The sequence below is a fragment of the Macaca fascicularis genome, chromosome 6, assembly GCF_037993035.2.
Source record: "Macaca fascicularis isolate 582-1 chromosome 6, T2T-MFA8v1.1".
Classification (NCBI taxonomy): Eukaryota; Metazoa; Chordata; class Mammalia; order Primates; family Cercopithecidae; genus Macaca; species Macaca fascicularis.
This window is the reverse complement of record NC_088380.1, coordinates 81,696,575-81,716,535: the sequence shown is the minus strand read 5'-3', so window position 1 is coordinate 81,716,535 and position 19,961 is coordinate 81,696,575. Positions and strand designations below refer to the sequence as shown.

Genomic DNA, 19,961 nt, shown 5'->3' with positions numbered 1-19,961 from the left:
AAAAGAAAACCAAACACTTGGTTTCTTTGTTTCCTGTCTTAAAAAAACAATTGTTGTTTCATTACTTTTCTTACACTCTATTGCTCCTTACCCCTTTTGCCATCTTTGGTACCAAGAAAAGATCTAGAGAAGGCTTTTAATGACTTGAACTCTTAAAAAACTCACAACAAAGGTGCATTCACCTGTTTTTGGGGTGTTCTGTTTGCTTTGTGGAGTTTCAAGCGTCATGGGCAGACTCTTCTTAGGTCTAAAGCTCTGCTTTCCCATATTGCATTACCTGATCTCTTTGGCTTTTAGGGGTACCAGAGATTACCCTATACTGTGAAAGGATTTGACCTTGGTGTGTGTAGTGGTGCATGAGAACTACAAAGTTAAAGATGGCCGAGGACAATTTGTAGGGATTAGTCCAACTGTTGTTTTTTTTTCCCTCCTAAGAAGTTGTTCTTTAGGATCCTAACGCTAGTTCTGGCAAGATTCTTTAGAAGATTCTGAAGAGTCTTCTCTATTGCCTTTCCTCCCAAAATTAATCTCCATTGGCTTGGCTGCACATTTGTGTGAGAAACTGAAAAGTCATTTTCATAGATAAATGAGAGATTGAGTTTCCTCTGCTTTGAAGATAAAGGTCATTGTGCTCCTCCCAGCCAGAAGGTGCCCCTGAGTGACCAGGGCCTAGTGGGAATGTCTGGGGGGTTGAACCCTTATGACTTGTGCAGCAGCCCCACAGGGAACTCCCAACACAATTTAAAAAGGCTTGTCCAGGAAACGCATATAGGAGCTGGCCACTCTGCACTTTGAGCCCTCTGGAATGTGCTAGACTTCTGGAGAGAAAAACGGAGACACGTAAAAGGGTGGAAATAACTCCATGGTGACACACTGTTGAGTCCTCCCCACAGTCAGCACACTTGGACCCACTACTCAAAATCCTAGGCCACAGTCTCATTCCTCCTTTTAAAAAAATAATGTGGGAAACAAATCATCTAATAATGAGGAAAAACAAGGAGAACGAACCCCCTTGGGCACCCCATTTTGTTTGTTTGTTTGTTTTTGAGATGGAGTTTTGCTCTTGTTGCCCAGGCTGGAGTGTGATGGCGCGATCACTGCTCACCGCAGCCTCCACCTCCCGGGTTCAAGCTATTCTCCTGCCTCAGCCTCCCGAGTAGCTGGGATTACAGGCATGTGCCACCACTGCCAGCTAATTGTGTATTTTTAGTAGAGACGGGGTTTCTGCATGTTCGTCAGGCTAGTCTCAAACTCCGAACCTCAGGTGATCCGCCCGCCTTTGCCTCCCAAAGTGCTGGGATTATAGGCGGGAGCCCCTGCGCCCGGCTCCTATTTGGTTTTATTATGCCTCTACTTGCAGATGGTTTATAAATGGAAGGGCATGCCAGGTTTTCTCATATTCCAACTGGTTACATATTAGGTCTGTTCTTGTGCACATTTTATTATTTTTAATTTTTATTTATTTTTTGAGACGGAATCTCACTCTGTGCTCAGGCTGGAGTGCAGTGGCACGATCTTGGCTCACTGCAACCTCCGCCTTCCAAGTTCAAGCAATTCTCCTGCCTCAGCCCTCCTGAGTAGCTGGGATTACAGGGGCGCACCACCACACACGGCTAATTTTTGTATTTTTATTAGAGACAGGGTTTCACCATGTGGTCAGGCTGGTCTTGAACTCTTGATCTTGTGATCCGCTTGCCTCCACTTCCCAAAGTGCTGGGATTACAGGTGTGAGCCACCGCGCCTGGCCTCTTGTGCACATTGTAAACTGATAGGCAAATTATATCGAGGAAAAGTCAGATCCCAAAGGTTAACCTGTAACTATAAAATTCCTAAGTTCTATATCTCTCTGCTTTCTTTCCTGCCTGGTTTAAGTCTGCTGTTACTTTTCTACTGAGATAAAATCCACTGTATGAATCCAACCATTTCTTTTTATTGTTTTTGCAAACCAGTGAGTTTGTATTACTATCTATCTCATGGCTAGAGTTCTGAAGTAAAAGCTGTAGATCTTTTTTTTTAATGAGTATGTGTGTGTTTATGTATAGCTACATGTATTTTGTTATGTGTTTTTCTGGTTACAAGGTACCAAATTTGGCTTAAAGAGTACTCATAAATGAAATAATAATCCCAAATACTTTTTCAGTTCACATGACTGAAGTAAAATATTTAATAATCTAGCTTTAAAATTATTGGTAAAATAATACTAGAAATATCTTAAGAATTGTCGGCCGGGTGCGGTGGCTCAAGCCTGTAATCCCAGCACTTTGGGAGGCCGAGACGGGTGGATCACGAGGTCAGGAGATCGAGACCATCCTGGCTAACACAATGAAACCCCGTCTCTACTAAAAATACAAAAAAAAAAAAATTAGCCGGGCGAGGTGGCGGGCGCCTGTAGTCCCAGCTACTCGGGAGGCTGAGGCAGGAGAATGGCGTAAACCCGGGAGGCGGAGCTTGCAGTGAGCCGAGATAGCGCCACTGCACTCCAGCCTGGGCGACAGAGCGAGACTCCGTCTCAAAAAAAAAAAAAAAAAAAAAAAGAATTGTTAGCATACATTTTTGTTTGCATTTATTGATCAAACAATTTCATCCTTATCCCTGCCAAATACTTTAAGGTGTCAAAATTGGGTGTAAGGGTTATAAAAATTAAACCCAGCCAAAACCAGAATGATCTTTGTTTGTGTAATTTTTAATAAGACATTAATATTATTGGTTTAACGAAAACAGCTAAATCTTGAATTACTGGTAAACAACCGTGTATTTAATCTTAAGATTCTTAATTAGGTAATCACCCAAAATTCACAGGATATAAAAATGGTTGACTGAAGGGGTGGCCTACCCCTCCACACCTGTGGGCGTTTCTCGTTAGGTGGAACGAGAGACTTGAGAAAAGAAATGAGACACAGAGACCAAGTATAGAGAAAGAAAAAGTGGGCTGAGGGGAACGGCGCTCAGCATACAGAGGACCCATGCCAGCACCAGTCTCTGAGTTCCCTTAGTTTTATTGATAATTATCTTTACCATCTTAAAGAAAAGGAAGTGGCAGGATAATAGGATCATTATAGGGAGAAAGTCAGCAGTAAGACATGAATAAAGTTCTCTGTGACATGAATAAGTTTAAGGAAAAGTGCTGTGCCTTCATATGCATATGCAAACATCTCCATAAACCTTTTTAGTGCATAAAGAGCAGCATTGCGCTAGCAAGTCCCGCCTTTCACCCTAAGGCGGTTTTTTCCTTTCTCAGTAAACAGAACGTACAATGGAGTTTTATACCCAGATGTTCCATTGCCCGGGGACGGGCAGGAGACAGATGCTTTTCTCTATCTCAACTGCCAACAACCGCCAAGAGGCCTTCTTTCCTCTAGTACTAGTCCTCCTCAGCACAGACCCTTCACGGGTGTCAGACGATCAGGTCTTTCCTTTCCCACGAGGCCATATTTCAGACCATCACATGGGGAGAAACCTTGGACAATACCTAGCTTTCCTAGGCAGAGGTCCCTGCGACCTTTGGCACTTGAGATTAAGAGAATGGTGATGACTTTTAACCAGCAAGCTGCCTTCAGAAGCACTTGTTTAACAGAGCACACCCTGCACAGCCCAAAATCCTTTAAACTTTGAGTCACTATAGCACATGTCTCTTGCAAGGACAAAGTTGGGGGTAGGGTCACAGATTAGTAGCATCTCAAATACAGAACAAAATGGAGTCTCTTATGTCTACTTCTTTCTGTAGAGACACAGTAACAGTCTGATCTTTCTTTCTTTTCCCCACAGTTGACAGGGAAATAACTTTAAATGATGACTCACAGTTTTCATAATCTAGATAAACTGTTAAAATAAGTAAATGTCATGGAATAAATACTTGTAAACAAACTCGTCATAAATTAGAATCTAAAGTTATATTAAATATTTCATTAAATGTCTGGATATTTTTCAATTTAAAAACACATTGTAGGAAAACATTCTAAAAAATATGTTATTGTTAAAAGGTAAATCATTTGTCTAATTCAAAGCTTATTTAAAGATTAGGTATAAAACAAGGTAAAAGGGACCAGGAAGTAAGAGAGATGTAAAGAAAGTTATAGAAATAAATAGGTATTTTTGGTAAGAAAGGTTAAAGAAAAGTAATTTTATGTGAGAAAGAAGAGTCTTGTATGGTGAATTTTTGTCCTAAAATAAAATGACTGGGTTCTTCAAGAAAGAGAAATATTCAGGACCAACCATAGAGTCCAGACATGCCATGAATGGTCTTTTAACAAGGTTAGTAAAAAAGGAATTTATAAAAATATTATGTGACTGGTTGGGGGCAGTGGCTCACACCTGTAATCCCAGCATTTTGGGAAGCTGAGGCAGGTAGATCACTTGAAGTCAGGAGTTCGAGACCAGCTTGGCCAACATGGTGAAACCCTGTCTCTACTAATGTTATGCCCAGACCGTTTATTCCCCGAAGAAGACCACCAGAGTCCAGAGTCAAAGCTAAGCAGCAAGGATCTTTATTACAGGTTCAAACCTGGAACTCTCCCTCGCTCGTGAAACGAGACGGGCAGGAGAGCTCCCCCACTCAGCTCCGAACAATGTTATATAGTCTAAGAAAAGTGGGCATAGAGTTATTATACAAATCAGATATATGATTGGCTAGTGTTTGAACAAGGCGATTTGGCTAACTATGATTGGTTCCTGCCATTTCTGATATTTTGGTTCAAACTTTGAGGCGGGAGAGCAGGTTTATGGCAGCAAGAGTTTATCTTACTTAAACACGTCTTGTGACCTTGCCTCAGAACTTACAAAATCTCTGGTATGTGCAAAACAGAATCTCTGGTACGTGCAGAAAACCAGGTACTCACAGAACTTACAAAATCTCTGGTATGTGCAAAGATTAGAGAGCAGAACAAGGGTGTAGCGGGTGGGGGGCGGGTACACATCTATCTTTGTGTCCTTTCATTTTCCCCTTCTCATAAGTAACTGGATGTCCAAACTTGGATTTCCAGAGTCTTATAATATAGCCTCACTTTCTGGGTGCAGGAGAGGCTGGTGATGGCTACGGAGGACCATTAGTTGGATGGTATCAGACCTTTCTCTGACAAATTGTAAAATTTTATTTACCACACAGGGGCCTATAGTGAATAGAAGTAGTAAAGACATTAGGGGGCCTAAAAGGGGTGCCAGAAGGGAAAACATTGAAGAGCTCCACCAATTGTTAGCGGCTGTAGTGAATTGTTGCTTTTTCATTTCTAAGCTTAGTTCGTGTAGGCGTTGGACTCTTTCCTCAACTAACCCTGACTCATTTATATAGAAACAGCATTCTTCTTTGAGGAACATACAGGTACCTCCTTGCTCAGCCGTGAGTAAGTCTAAGGCTCTGCGGTTTTGAAGGGTGACCTGTGCTAGGGAGGTGAGCTGCCGCTGAAGGGAGGCTAGGGAATAGGCGGAGTCTTCCATAGCAACAGAGAATTGTTGTAACAGCTTGTCGTTTTCTATCATGGAGTGTTGTAGGGCCCCTCCTGCTAACCCCGCTGCGACGACAGAGGTGGTTAAGGATATTCCGGCAATTAGTGGTAGAAAAACTGCTCGTCTATGTCGCGCAGTTTTAGTTGGGGCGGTCCCTGCCCAGCCTATGAACTCTGCCGGGGTTAGCAGTGTCAGTCGGGGAACTAGGGTAACAGGGATACACAACTGTCCGTCAGAGATGCTTTTGGACAGAGTTTTTAACAGAGTCATATTACACCAGAAGAACACACCAGGGGGAGCATATATGGGACTATTAGGGTATGTAGCCGATTGGTTGCAGAGGCTGTTGCTAAATGCCGAATAACAATAGGGGTATTTCTCTTGGTATGGGTCACGGTACAGGGCCACATCGGGTATCGTGACTATCGATGAGTTAAAACCTGTATAGTTTGTGGGAGGGGAGGATAGAGGAACAGCCGTTAATGGTGGTCTTCCTAGGGTTGCACACATAAAGCAAGAGGACAGGTCGCCTAAACCAGTGGGGTTGGCGAATGCTAGCCCTTCCCGTAATAGAGTTAGCCAGGAGAAGGGCTGCAAGTCTTGTGATAGCTTGGTTTCTTGCCTGTGGATTTGTGTGTGGATTAAGGGTTGAATCTGGACTAGACTTCTCCACAGATATAAATGGCTACTGGGCCAGGTACTAGTTGATGAGTAATATACTCCCCTATGTTGTGGGGTTGTCCACCGAGAGTCCCATGGGTCTCTAATTATCCAAGTGTAAGTGACGGGAGACTCAGTTTTGTAAAAATACCACCCTTGTCGTTCTCTCTAGTATCGGACAGAGTGCGTCTTACAGTAGCTATATGGGCAACCTGCACTCTGGTGCCACCAATAATTTTTACAATTATATTCAGTTTGATCATATTTAAAACAGATCATGGGTATTGCTGGTTGGGCAATCTGGAACCTAGTGAAATTGAGGTAAACTATAGTATTACACCCTGAGGGGGGGCAGTCTGCGCTAGCTAGCAGTTTACCCGCTTGGGGGGTTTCCCTGGGGTGAGTTTTGTTCTCATAGAGCCAGAACCTCCAGACATAGGGATTAGACGGCGCAGCAGTGAGGAGAGTCAGATGCATAAGGCATAAAAGCATAGGTAAGCTAGACATGGTTACGGCTATGGGGATGACGGCCCAGGGTTAGCTTTAAGGGATTGTTCTTAGCTTTGTCTATAGTCCATGTAACCGGTGCTCCAGACGGCTCGAGAAGGTCGGATGTTGGGTCCACTGGTTTGACGTGTGTGTAGTGGATCCACGAAGCGATGCCTTCTACTTTGAGAGCGGTGGGAGTAGTCAGGAGTACTTGCAGTGGTCCTTTCCACCTGGGTCGAAGAGTTTCTTGCCGGTGGCGCTTGACTAGGACCCAGTCTCCCGGCTGGAACGGATGAGGCGTCGGCGGAGGTCCTGCCTCGTACAGTTCTCGTAGTCTGGGCCAAATTTCCTGGTGAATTTTCTGTAAGGCTTGTAAGGAGAACAGGAGCTCAGAGACATTTTCAGTTTCAGGTTTGAGTAAGTCATCTTTTAGACTGGGGACCAGGGGTGGGGGTCTGCCATACATGATTTCATATGGTGTGAGGCCTAGTCTGTAAGGGGTATTTTGGGCCCGGAACAGAGCGTAGGGGAGAAGTACTACCCAATTAGCGCCAGTCTCCATGGTCAATTTAGTTAAGGTCTCCTTCAGAGTCCGATTCATCCTTTCTACCTGTCCTGAGCTTTGGGGCCTATAAGCACAATGTAATTTCCAATTTGCCCCCAGAATGGAAGCCAAATCCTGACTTACCTTAGCAACGAAGGCTGGTCCATTGTCTGACCTTATTTGGACGGGAAAGCCATACCTGGGGAGGATTTCTTCCAAAATTTTCTTTGCTACAACCTGAGCGGTTTCTCTCTTAGTTGGGAACGCTTCTGTCCATCCTGAAAAAGTATCTACAAAGACAAGTAAGTACTGATACCCATATTTTCCAGGCTTTATCTCAGTAAAGTCTATTTCCCAATAGATACCAGGCCTAGTTCCTCTACACCTAATTCCTGCGGTGGTCTGGGTTTGGGGGCAAGCGTTGTTTAGTTGGCAGGCTTTGCAATTTGTTGTGACATCGCTGGCCAGTTCAGCTATGCGCCTGATTCTAAACTTGGCGTGCCTGATTAAGTCCATCATTCGCCGGGCACCCAGGTGGGTTGTCCGGTGGATGTGTTCCAACACCTGCCGTCCTAATTTTTCTGGTAGGATGGTTTGGTCATTTATATCAGTCCACCACCCATTTTTAACCTGTTTTAGGGGAAGCGTGTTCATCCATTCGCGATCCTGTTCGGTATAGTCGGGAAAACATGGCAAATTTCACGGGCCAGGATCGGGGAGCTGGAGCGCGAGGAGCTGACTGGGAGCTTTTGCTATGCTCCTTGCGGTTTGGTCGGCTAAGAAGTTGCCTCGAGCAATTGGCGTAGTTGGTTTCTGATGCCCAGGGCAATGTACGATAGCCAATTTCTTTGGTTTCCACAAAGCAGTTAATAGAGCTAGGATCTCTTGCTTGTTTTTTATTTCTTTGCCTTCGGCTGTTAATAGTCCCCTTTCTCTGTAGATGGCCCCATGTATGTGTGCAGTAGCGAAAGCATAGCGGCTATCCGTGTATACTGTTAGTTTTTTCTCTGCCCCTAGGGTGAGGGCCTGTGTAAGGGCTATCAGTTCGGCTCTTTGGGCCGATGTCCCTGGAGGCAAGGGTTCCGCCCAGATTACCTCAGTCTCTGACGTTACAGCCGCTCCTGCATACCGCTGGCCTTGGTGGACGTAGCTGCTGCCATCAGTGAACCAGGTGAGTTCTGTGTCGGGGAGCGGACGATCTTGCAGGTCCTCCCGCACCCCATGCACCTGAGCCAGTATCTCAGTGCACTCATGGGACAGGGCGTCCAAGTCTGGATTTGGCAGCAGTGAAGCAGGGTTTAAAGAGGTTGGGGGCAGAAAAGTTATTCTGAGGGGGTTTAACAGCAGTCCTTGATAGTGGGTGAGCCGGGCGTTACTCATCCATCGGTCCGGCGGCTGCCGGAGGACGCCTTCAATGGCATGCGGGGTTATAACGCGCAATTCTTGCCCCATGATAAGTTTATCAGCGTCTCGGACCATTAGGGCGGTCGCCGCGATTATCCGGAGGCAGGGTGGCCAGCCAGCAGCCACTGAATCTAATTTTTTTGACAAATAGGCAACTGGCCTCTGCCAGGGGCCTAGGTACTGTGTTAACACGGCTTTTGCAACACCCTTACTTTCATCCACGTATAAGTAGAAGGGCTTGGAGACATCAGGGAGCCCCAGCGCGGGGGCTGATAACAAGGCAGTTTTGATTTGCTGAAAGGCCAGCTCAGCCTCTTCCGTCCAATTGAAGGGCTGCCGTTCCTTTGTTGCCTGGTATAGGGGCTTGGCTAACTCAGCAAATCCGGGTATCCATAACCTACAGAACCCTGCCGACCCCAGGAATTCTCTCACTTGCCGTGTTGACTGGGGTCTAGGGATGCGTAGGACTGTTTCCTTTCGGGCTTTGGTTAGCCAGCGTTGCCCCGCTTTTAATAGGTACCCCAGATAAGTTACCTCCGACTTGCAGATCTGAGCCTTTGTTGCTGAGGCTCGGTAGCCTAGCTCCCCCAGAGTCTTCAGGAGGTCCTCAGTCCCTTGAACACAAGTTTCCGGGGACCTGGCCGCTATTAAGAGATCATCAACATATTGCAAAAGAGTTATTTCAGGGTGTTGCCGCCGGTACTCACCCAGATCTTCATGAAGAGCTTCATCGAACAGGGTTGGCGAGTTCTTGAACCCTTGTGGCAGTCTGGTCCATGTTAGCTGACCGTTGATGCCCCTCTCAGGATCCGTCCATTGAAATGCAAAGAGTTCTTGACTTTTGGGAGCCAGAGGAAGGCTGAAGAAAGCGTCTTTTAGATCAAGAACGGTATACCACTGTTTTTTGGGATGTAAGGCACTCAGAAGGGTGTATGGATTGGGCACTGTGGGATGTATGTCCATGACCCTTTTATTAACTTCTCTTAAATCCTGTACTGGCCTGTAGTCCGTACTGTTGGGTTTACGAACAGGTAACAGTGGAGTATTCCAGGATGAGTGGCAAGCCCGTAGGACTCCCTGGTCTAGGAGTCGGCGGATATGGGGCGTAATTCCTTCTCTTGCCTCCAGGGGCATAGGATATTGCCGAACCCGAACCGGGTCCGTCCCTGGCTTAACTTCCACAAATATGGCAGGTCGATGTTTAGCTAGCCCCAAGCCCCCAGTTTCTGCCCACGCTTCAGGGAAACGCTGGAGCCAAGAGTCAATTCCCTGATCGGGGGGCTTTTGCTCTTGATGGAGTCGGTATTCATCTTCTAAGGTGACAGTCAGGATAGATATTGGCCTGTTTTGGGAATCAGTTATCTTGGGCCCTTCTGGCTCAAAGTGGATTTGGGCCCCCATCTTTGTCAGCAAGTCCCTCCCTAGTAGAGGGCAGGGGCTCTCTGGGATGACTAGGAAGGAATGGGAGACTTTTCCCGTTCCTAAGTCTACAGTCCTCTGGGTTGTCCAGGGGTATTTTTTGATGCCTGTGGCCCCGTGCACCCAGGATGTTTTCTTAGATATTTTTCCAATTGGTTTGGTTAGGACTGAGCGTTCCGCCCCAGTATCGACCAAGAAGCAAACTGGGGACTCCTCCACTTGCAAAGTTACCCTGGGTTCAGGGAGGGGGTCCGAACCCCGTCCTCCCTAGTCAGAGTCCTGGGTAACGAGTACGGAGGTAGGGTTAGCTGGTCTCCGTTTCTTTGGGCAGTCTTTAATCCAGTGGCCACGTTCCTTGCAATAAGCACACTGATCTTTTTCTAATCCTTGCCTAGGGCCTTGCTTTTTCTGCTTTCTGTTTTTGCCATTTCCTGCCTGGGGGAAAGCTGCTACTAAGACTTTGGTCATTTCTTTGGTTGCCTTGAACTGTTTTTCTTCTGGAGTATCCCTATTATTATAAACTCGCTGGGCCATCTGAAGGAGGTCCTGAATCTGCTTTCCCTCTAAACCTTCTAATTTCTGGAGTTTTCTTTTAATATCTGGTGTTGCCTGGTTTACAAAGGACATTACTACCGCTGCCTGATTTCCCGGTGCTTCCGGGTCCATAGGGGTAAACTGTCTGAAGGCTTCCATTAATCTCTCTAAATACACAGCGGGGCTTTCTGTCTTACCTTGTAACACAGAATATACTTTAGCCAAATTGGTGGGCTTGCGAGCTGCAGCCCGGAGACCCGCCATTAGAGTCTGGCGATAAATGAGCAGTCGTCCCCTACCTTCTGCCGTGTTGTAGTCCCATCTGGGCCGGGTCAAAGGGAAAGCCGCATTAATGAGGTCAGGATTTGCAGTTGGCTGGCCGTCATCTCCTGGAACCAGTTTTCTGGCCTCAACTTGGATTCTTTCCTGCTCCTCCGTTGTGAACAGGATTCGGAGGAGCTGTTGACAGTCATCCCAGGTCGGCTGGTGAGTAAACATGACACTGTCTAACAACGAGGTTAGATCTTTGGGATTATCTGAGAACCGAGCATTTTGGGACTTCCAATTGTATAAATCACTGGTGGAAAAAGGCCAATCTCTGGTACGTGCAGAAAACCAGGTACTCACAGAACTTACGAAATCTCTGGTATGTGCAAAGATTAGAGAGCAGAACAAGGGTGTAGCGGGTGGGGGGCGGGTACACATCTATCTTTGTGTCCTTTCACTAAAAATGCAATTAGTTGGGTGTGGTGGTGCATGCCTGTAATCCCAGCTACTTGGGAGGCTGAAGCAGGAGAATCACTTGAACCCAGAAGGCAGAGGTTGCAGTAAACCAAGATGGCTCCACTGCACTCCAGCCGGGGCCACAGAGTGAGAATGACAACAAACAAAAAATATTATGTGATTAATTGGCTATAATTAAAGGAAACTATAATAGTTTTTATAAAAATTGAACTTTGATATTAAAAATACACTAATATAAAACTAAGGAGTTGGTTAAAACAAAATTTCATTAAAAATAATCAGTTACTCAACGCAAGATGTTTTCAATTTTTAAATTCTATAATCTGTTTCATTTTGAAATTATTCAGATTGATATCTCAGAAGCTATACCCTGCTGCTTCACCTCTTCTCTTTTATGAAGGCCTGGGATGGTAACTCTCTGCTTCAGCTTTTGCTGTAACATTTTTTTTGTTGTTGTTAGAGTCTCGCTCTGTTGCCCAGGCTGGAGTGCAATGGCACAATCTCTGCTCACTGCAACCTCTGCCTCCTGGGTTCAGGCAATTCTCGATTCTCCTGCCTCAGCCTCCCAAGTCACGCCTGGCTAATTTTTTTGTATTTTTTTAGTAGATACAGGGTTTCAGCATATTGGCCAGGCTGGTCTCAAACTCCTGACCTTGTGATCCACCCGCCTCTGCCTCCCAAAGTGCTGGGATTACAGGTGTGAGCCACCGTGCCTGACTGTGCTGTAACATTTTTTAAATTAATGGTTTAAAGTAAGGGAGAGAATTTTTTTTAAAAAAGCAAATGAAAAATCTTTTGGATCTGCTTTGGTCTGCATGTCTCTTATATCTGTGTATGTGTCAGGAGAAAGTGATATTTCACTATTAAACTGTGAAAGAGCCCTAATCAATTGACTTAAAGAAAAGTAAGGGCTTACCAGTCTGATAGAAGCTAGTTCACATGCCTTTTAATTCACATGACTTCAGTAATCTTTGGTAAGGTTAATTTGGTAAATTTGATCTCAAAATTCTCTTCAATAGTTTAAAATCTTAAAGTCATGTTATATTAAATTAAAACCTCATTTTTTCTCCCCCACTGGGAATTTGGGTTACTAGGAGTTAGATAGCAGGAGTGTAAAACATGTTTTTGGTGAAGTTTATAAAACACAAGGATGTGGATTTTGCTAAACAAAATGTAAATTTTTTTTGAAGGAGTTGCTTTAAAATAAAGAATAAATTAGGCTGGGTGTGGTGGCTCACACCTGTAATCCTAGCACTTCCGGAGGCTGAGTTGGGCAGAATTTGAGGTCAGTAGTTCCAGACAAGCCTGGCCAGCATGGTGAAACCCCGTCTCTATTAAAAATAAGCGGGGAATGGTGGCATGTGCCTGTAATCCCAGCTACTTTGGAGGCTGAGGCAGGAGGATCATTTGAACCTGGGAGGTGGAGGTTGCAGTGAGCCGAGATCGTGCACTCTAGCCTGGGTGACAGAGCAAGATTCCATCTCAGAAAGAAAGAGGAAGGAAGGAAGAAAGACAGGAGGGAAGGAGGGAGGGAGGAAGGGAGAAAGGAAGGAAAGGAAGGAAGGAGGAGGGAAGGAAGGAAGAAAGGAAGGAAGGAAAGGAAGGAAGGAAGGAAGGAAGGAATTACATAGCTTATACAGATAAAACTAAATAGATAAAAAGAAAAAACTAAGCCAGGAAGGAAGGAAGAAAGGAAGGAGAGAGGGCGGGAAGGGAGGAAGAGGGGTGGCAGGGAGGGAGGGAGGGAGGGAGGAAGGAAGGAAGGAAGGAAGGAAGGAAGGAAGGAAGGGACGGACGGAGGGAGGAAGGAAGGAAGTAATTACATAGATTATACAGATAAAACTAAATGGATAAGAAGAAAAAACTAAGCCAGGAAGGAAGATCGGAAGGAAGGAAAGAGGGAAGGAAAAAATTATATAGATTAAATGGATAGAAGGAAAAAACTAAGCCAGGGCAACAAAAGTTACCTCTGAGACCTGTGTTTACTGAGAAGAGAGTTGATGTGGGGGAAGGGCACAACTAAGTAACTTTGAAACCATAGGATATAATGTAAATGAATTGTTCCATTTTTGTAGGCTGGTATCATCAGCTTCCTGAGAAACCTTTACTATAATGGATTGTAAAAGTAACTACTTTAAGAATGAATTTCTTAATTTATGCTGCAAAATGAAAGAACTTTTTTGGGTTGATGCAGGACCCACAGCAATTAAACAATTGCTGATGAGTATATGTGATCCAGATGCACAGGAGGTTATTCCTGCAACCAACCTATTGGACTAGATAAACTCCATTGTAAGATCTGTTTGCCCTGGGAAAGGGACTGCCGGACTGTCCCTATAAATACCAAGTGGAGCACCCCAGATGAAGCAGTTGGTATGCTTCATATGCAAGCCATGTGGGACTGGCTTTATGATAACCAGGGTACTCTCTCACCGAATATACCTATTACTCAGGTCATGGTAAATTTGGGGATAAAGGGGACCCCTATTTACATGGGCACCCCCGCCAGAATCATACAGCTGTTTTAGAAGACTTATTAAATTTGCTGTCCTTCATGGGTCTTACACATGTTTAATAAGACATTGGGGTAATTAACAACAACAACAAAAATGGGAAAGGAAAAACAGAGTCAAAGGACTCACCTCAGAAGGGTGATAGAAACGTTTGGATGGTGGTTCACTATTTGCTCCAGATTGGAAAATTAAAAAAAAAAAAAGGGAAAGTTTATAATGAGAAAGATGGCATTTCCTGGGGCGATGTCGAGGCAAAAATAAGATAAAGATTGACTAAAGGGCCTGAGTCTCCTGGCCCAACCCCCTGCTGGGGACTCAGATCCTTTTGATACAAGATGTTGCTACTTGGGTAATTTTCTTAAGTGGGGAGCCTCTTTTGTCCCCTAGGACTGACTCTATATGAAGAGCAGCTGGATTCTGCAGTGCTTGATAGACAGCTCCCATCTAACAGGAGTTGTTTGGCTTGTGGTTAGCAGTTCCAAAGCGAACAAATGATATCCTGTTTGAAAGCTGCTGCCCTAGTTAAAGAAGAATCAAGCAAATGTTTTTCTTTGGAGTTATCTATAGTTTAGAGCAATTGAGTGACATTCGTTTTTGTGAGCAAATTTACTTTGAGTTCTCCAAAATTCGGAAACTATTTGTAAAGTGTTCTGATTTTATGACAAATAGTTATTTGCACAACTTTAGTAAGAGTCTTGAAACAGGACAAATGTAGACACTGGTTATTTTACCAAGGATTTGACTAGATTTACATATTTTTAGGTAAAGTTACAGCAAATCTAACTTAATAGGAGCTTGTATGGCCAGTCCATTCTTGCTGCACTTAATGTGAGTAATCAGGCCAAGCGTAATAAACCTAAAGCTTACTTTGCATACACGTTGGTCTTACCGTGACTTCTCTTCAATAGGAAAGGAGGGCTAGAGAGAGAGAGAAATTGTTCCAAAGAAAAGTATAACACTCGATACTAGATTTCAGCCTCAACTTTTGTTTTTTTAGTGTAGATTGAATCATGAATTATTTCTTGGCCATGGTAGTCCTCTAGAGAGTACCAGATGATAATTTTTCTTCATATTTTTAGTTGGTGCCCTAATTTAATGGGTTCCTTTTTCTGTTCTGACACACATATACTCTTTCGATTGTCAAAATATTAATGTGACTTATCTCTCCTTGTTTTACTTCCAAGGAAATCACAGTCATGGTATTCTGAAGATCAGAGATGTGAGTCTCCCTTATTTGGCATTCCAGTGGGCCCAGTCTATTATTCACTCCAAATGCCCTGCTGCTAAGATTAAACAAGCACATTCCCCCTAGGCTCAGGAACTGTTATGGAAGAGGTGGCCATGTGAGATTGTAAGGGCCAGTTTTGATGAATAGAATTAGGGCGAGATCAGACTCTCCAGCAAATCAAGGATTGGTACAAAGATGCCTAAATAGCTGATAAAACTAGAGACATTCCCTTCTAAGCTATTATGTGTCGCCTTTGCGTCTACCCCAACCATAAATAATTTCCTGCTTCCTGTAGAATTAAAGAAAAATAATTACTGATAGGATAAAGATACCTTGTGACAAAGCCTCCTGGGTATAATACTCCCAGTTATGAGTTGTGCAAATAGATATATTTTTAAAACACACATTTTTTTCAGAACAATGGTTATGTTTTGTTTAGCTAATTGCTATAAATCCGTAACTAAAACCAAGATTATGTGCTCAACACATAGAAGTTTAAAGTAAGTCAGTTTTGTAACCTCGCCTTTGGCTTTTTGTTTGTTGGCTTTCTACTTAAAAAAAATAATAATAATTTTAAGGAATAATGAATGCCTGTTCACATCCATTCCTGTCTGGCCTAGAATAGTTAATTGGCTGTAAGTCTTGTTGACTCTAAGTCCCATGGCCATAGAGAGTCCCACCAAGGGGCAGGATGGACTTGGGAGAGGCAGCCATGCCACCCTGGCAATTCTGAAACCACCTTTGCAAAATTATTTCTGAGACAGTGAAAGCGATCTAACTTAACTGACTCCATCTTGCTTCTAACCTCCAAGCTGTCCTTGTTCATTCCTGGGCTTAGGCTGAACAAACTTTGGGAGAAACTTAGTTTATAGTTTAAACGAAGGTGGTAACAGCCTTTCCCCAAAGCAGAACTTCTTGCCTCGGGACTAGATTGCCTTTGTGGGACTAACATTAGCCATAAGATTAGAAATTATGGTTTAGGAGTCATGCAGCTGGAGGCTACAAGATTCTGACCCTTCCTAAACTGCTCCTAAGACCCGTGCTTGAGATACTTTGCAGACCTTGCACATGATGGATCAGCTGGCACCACCCAAATCAATAAACTGCTCATCTGATCTTGTGCACCGCTCCCCCCACCCACCCAGGAACTGACTGAGTGCAAGAAGACAGCTTTGACTCTCTATGATTTAATCTCTTACCAATCAGCACTCCTGGTTCACTGGCTTCCTCCCACCCACCAAGTTATTCATAAAAACTCTGATCCCCAAATGCTCAGGGAGACTGATTTGCGTAATAATAAAGCTCCCACACAGCCGGCTCTGTGTGAATTACTCTTTCTCTATTGCAGTTCTCCTGTCTTGATGAATTGGCTCTGTTTAGGCAGTGGGCAAGGTGAAATGGGCGATTACAATGCTATGGGACAAAATTAAGATTTGGTGGCCATTGATGTTGCCTCTGGCCACATCTCCTCCGGGGAGACTGTAAACCAAAAATAAAATTGGAACCCCTCCCCCCACCCCAACCGTCTTAATGGACTCCCTTCTCTGCCAGGGCACTCTAAAATTTAACCTGAAAGACTGGTCAGGCCGTGATGGGAACTGGAAGGCAAACAGGCCTCATTATACCCCTCCAGCATTAACATCAACAGACCTTAAGTGTGATAAGGGACAATGACAGTCTATTTTCTCTGAAGCCTGCTACCTGGAGGCTTTATCTGCACAACAAAACCTTGGTCTTCACAACACCTTATCTTAACCCAGACATTCCTTTCTACTGATAATAACTCTTTCAACCAGTTGCCAATCAGAGTATGTTTAAATCTACCAATCACCTTGAAGCGCCTTGCCTTTGAGTTGTCTCACCCTTCCATATCAAAGCAACGTAAATTTTACATGTATTGACTAATGTGTTCAGTCTCCCTAAAATGTACAAAAGCAAGCTGTACCGAAACCACCTGTCCTCAGGACCTCCTGCGTCTGTTTCACTGGTGTGTCTTTAATCATGGCAAAATACGCTTTCTAAATTGACGGAGACTTGTCTCTGTTTGAGTTCACAAATGTGATATTGTTAGCCAAATGTGCCTCTTACTAGTTTTTCTTTTCAATAGCTTCTACTTATGTCTGTCACTGCTTCTTATGCTACTACTAATTATTTTAGGTGAACTCAGACTAGTTTTACTTACTTCTGGATAGTGATGTGAAAGCAGATTATTAGAAGTCTGCTCTCTGATTCTTGCTTTACTTGTAAGGGAGGAGACCACCCCTCATATTGTCTTATGCCCAATTTCCGCCTCCAAAGAAAGAAGTAAAAACTAAAAGGCAGAAATGAAATCCACAGGCAGACAGCCCGGTGCCACACGCTGGGCCTGGTAGTTAAAGATCGACCCCTGACCTAACTGGGTCTGTTATCTATAGATTGCAGACATTGTATAGAAATGCACTGTGAAAATCCCTATCTTGTTTTGTTCCGATCTAATTACCAGTGCACGCAGCCCCCAGTCACGTACCCCCTGCTTGCTCAATCAGTCACGACCCTCTCACATGTACCTCCTTAGAGTTGTGAGCCCTTAAAAGGGACAGGAATTGCTCACTCAGGGAGCTCGGCTCTTGAGACTGAAGTCTTGCCGATGCCCCTGGCCGAATAAACCCCTTCCTTCTTTAACTTGGTGTCTGAGGAGTTTTGTCTGCCGCTTGTCCTGCTACACTTGGACTAGACCTTTTTTTACCACCATAATATTGTACATTAATCTCCACTGGTATAAACTTCATGAGTCAGGAACACATCCCCAGAGGCCTGGCACAAAAAGAGATCTTGGTAAATATTGTAAAATGAATGAATTTACTTTGTGACATTTCAAGTTCCTTGAGGACAGAAACAGTGTCTTACTCCTTGTGTCCCTTTAAAATTTAATATATTTTAAAATATTTTAGAGTAGTTTTTTGAATAGGATATATACATATGTGTCATATATATCATGCATGGCACATATATGTGTGTGTGTATATACACAAATTTGCAAAGATACAAAGAAGTATACAGTGAAACAGAAACAGGAATCCCTGTCCACCAGCCACTCAGCTGGGAAACCCTCCTGGAGCCAACATCATTACTCATTTTTTGGTGCATCTTTTCTGGAAATGTTCTGTGCATGCACAAGTATTTACATATATATCTTCAAATTCAAATGGTAGTATACTTTCTAGACACTTTTGTACATTGCATTTTTTGCACTTAACATTAGAACATGTAGAGACTGAAGTATTCGGAATGGACATACCACATTTAAAAAAAACTAGTCTTCTATTGATGGACCTTTATATTGTTTCCAAGGTTTTGCTGTTTTGGAAAATGCTACAGTGAATTTCCTTGTTTGTTGTTTTACGTATTGGCAGATTTATCTGTAGAATAAATTCCTGTGAGTGCAATTGCCAGCTTAAAGTGTACTATGTGTATTTTACATATTGGGAGATATTGGCAAGTTGGCCTTAAAGAGCTCTATTTACTATTTATAGTTCTACTAATGATTTAATACAGTATTTTGTTAACATGGCCTTTTGGTCTGGAAAGAATTAGACTGTAAGTACAGTTGAAATATCAAAGAAATTAAGACAAAGTTAGGTATGTCATAAATACATGAAATATGTGTAGATACTAGTCCATTTTATCATTTGCTACCATAAAATATGCACACATGTATTACAAAAAGTTAAAATTTATCAAAACATACACAGAACATGCATAGTGGTTGAGAAATGTAAACAAATGTAAAGATGCAGTATTAAATTATTACACATAAAATAATTGTAGTCCATACTGTACTACTGTAATAATTTTGTAGCCACCTCTTGTTGCTGTTGTGGCTCACTTCGTGTGACACTGATCGCCTCCTTGTGAACAGTTCATCTCTTCAGTAAATTGTGTTTTAACAGTAAAAAGTGATCTCTCGTGGTTCTCATGTATTTTTCATCGTGTTTAGTGCAATAATGTAAACCTTGAATGTAAATCTTGAATACCATGGGACCCACTAGCGATGCTGGGAGTGCTCCAAAGAAGCAGAGAAAAGTCATGATATTACAAGAAAAAGTTGAATTGCTTGGTATGTACCTGTAGATTGAGGTCTGTGACTGCAGTTGCCACCATTTCAGGCAGAGGGTTCATCTTGTAAATAGGCAATGTAAACTTAAGCTGTTGGTCAACACAGTACAATATTGTAAATGTATTTTCTCTTCCTTATGATTGTCTTAATATTTTTTCTCCAGCTTACTTTATTGTAAGAATACAACATGTAATACATATAACGTACAAATATGTGTTAATTGACTGTTTATGTTATTGGTAAGGCTTCTGGTTCACAGTAGGTTGTCAGTAAAGTTTTTGAGGAGTCAAAAGTTTTATGCAGATTTTCAACCATGAGGAGGGTCAGCATTTCTAATCCCTCTCCATTGTTCAAGGGTCAACTGTATAAGAAGTAGAAATGCCCAAGTGTATTCAGCTGTTTTAGTAAAGTATTTTCTACATCGTTGCAAATTTTAAGATAAGAACAAATTAGGCCTGCAAAGATGCTACCCCATTTAAATTAATTTCACTTTGAATATAGTTCTAAAAGGAGAAAATCTTAAAAAAAAAAAAAAGAAAAAAACCAACTAAATCGTAGAGCTGATGGAGTACCCCTATTTCTAAGGGGTACTATTTCTAAGGGGTACTCCATCAGCTCTACGATTTAAATATCGGGAGGCTGAGGCAGGAGAATGGCGTGAACCCGGGAGGCGGAGCTTGCAGTGAGCTGAGATCCCGCCACTGCACTCCAGCCTGGGCGACAGAGAGAGACTCCGTCTCAAAAAAAAAAAAAAAAAAAAAGAAATTTTTAGATATTCTCATTTTCTGTCTCTGAGTCTTTCACTCCCCCATATTCCTCTCCCGCCCCCCCATGTTTCTCTCTCTACAAACACACAGAAATAGAAAGAGAAGTAGGTGGTAATTAGTTTGC

At 43.2% G+C, this 19,961-nt stretch overlaps 2 protein-coding genes across 8 annotated transcripts in view; one reads left to right on the top strand and one right to left on the bottom strand.

The window, feature by feature from the left end:
- Nucleotides 1-11,001, bottom strand: part of LOC141407132 (uncharacterized) — a 28,245-nt gene extending 17,244 nt beyond the window's left edge. The window contains exons 1-2 of the mRNA XM_073995103.1: nucleotides 10,789-11,001; nucleotides 6,613-6,957 (exon numbers count right to left, since the gene is read on the bottom strand). Of these exons, the coding sequence (XP_073851204.1) occupies nucleotides 6,613-6,957; nucleotides 10,789-10,987 (544 nt within the window). The 5' untranslated portion in view covers nucleotides 10,988-11,001. The remainder of the gene's footprint in view (nucleotides 1-6,612; nucleotides 6,958-10,788) is intronic.
- The window catches only part of TBCA (tubulin folding cofactor A), a 90,734-nt gene that overhangs the window by 17,411 nt on the left and 53,362 nt on the right, over nucleotides 1-19,961 (top strand). The window lies entirely within an intron of this gene.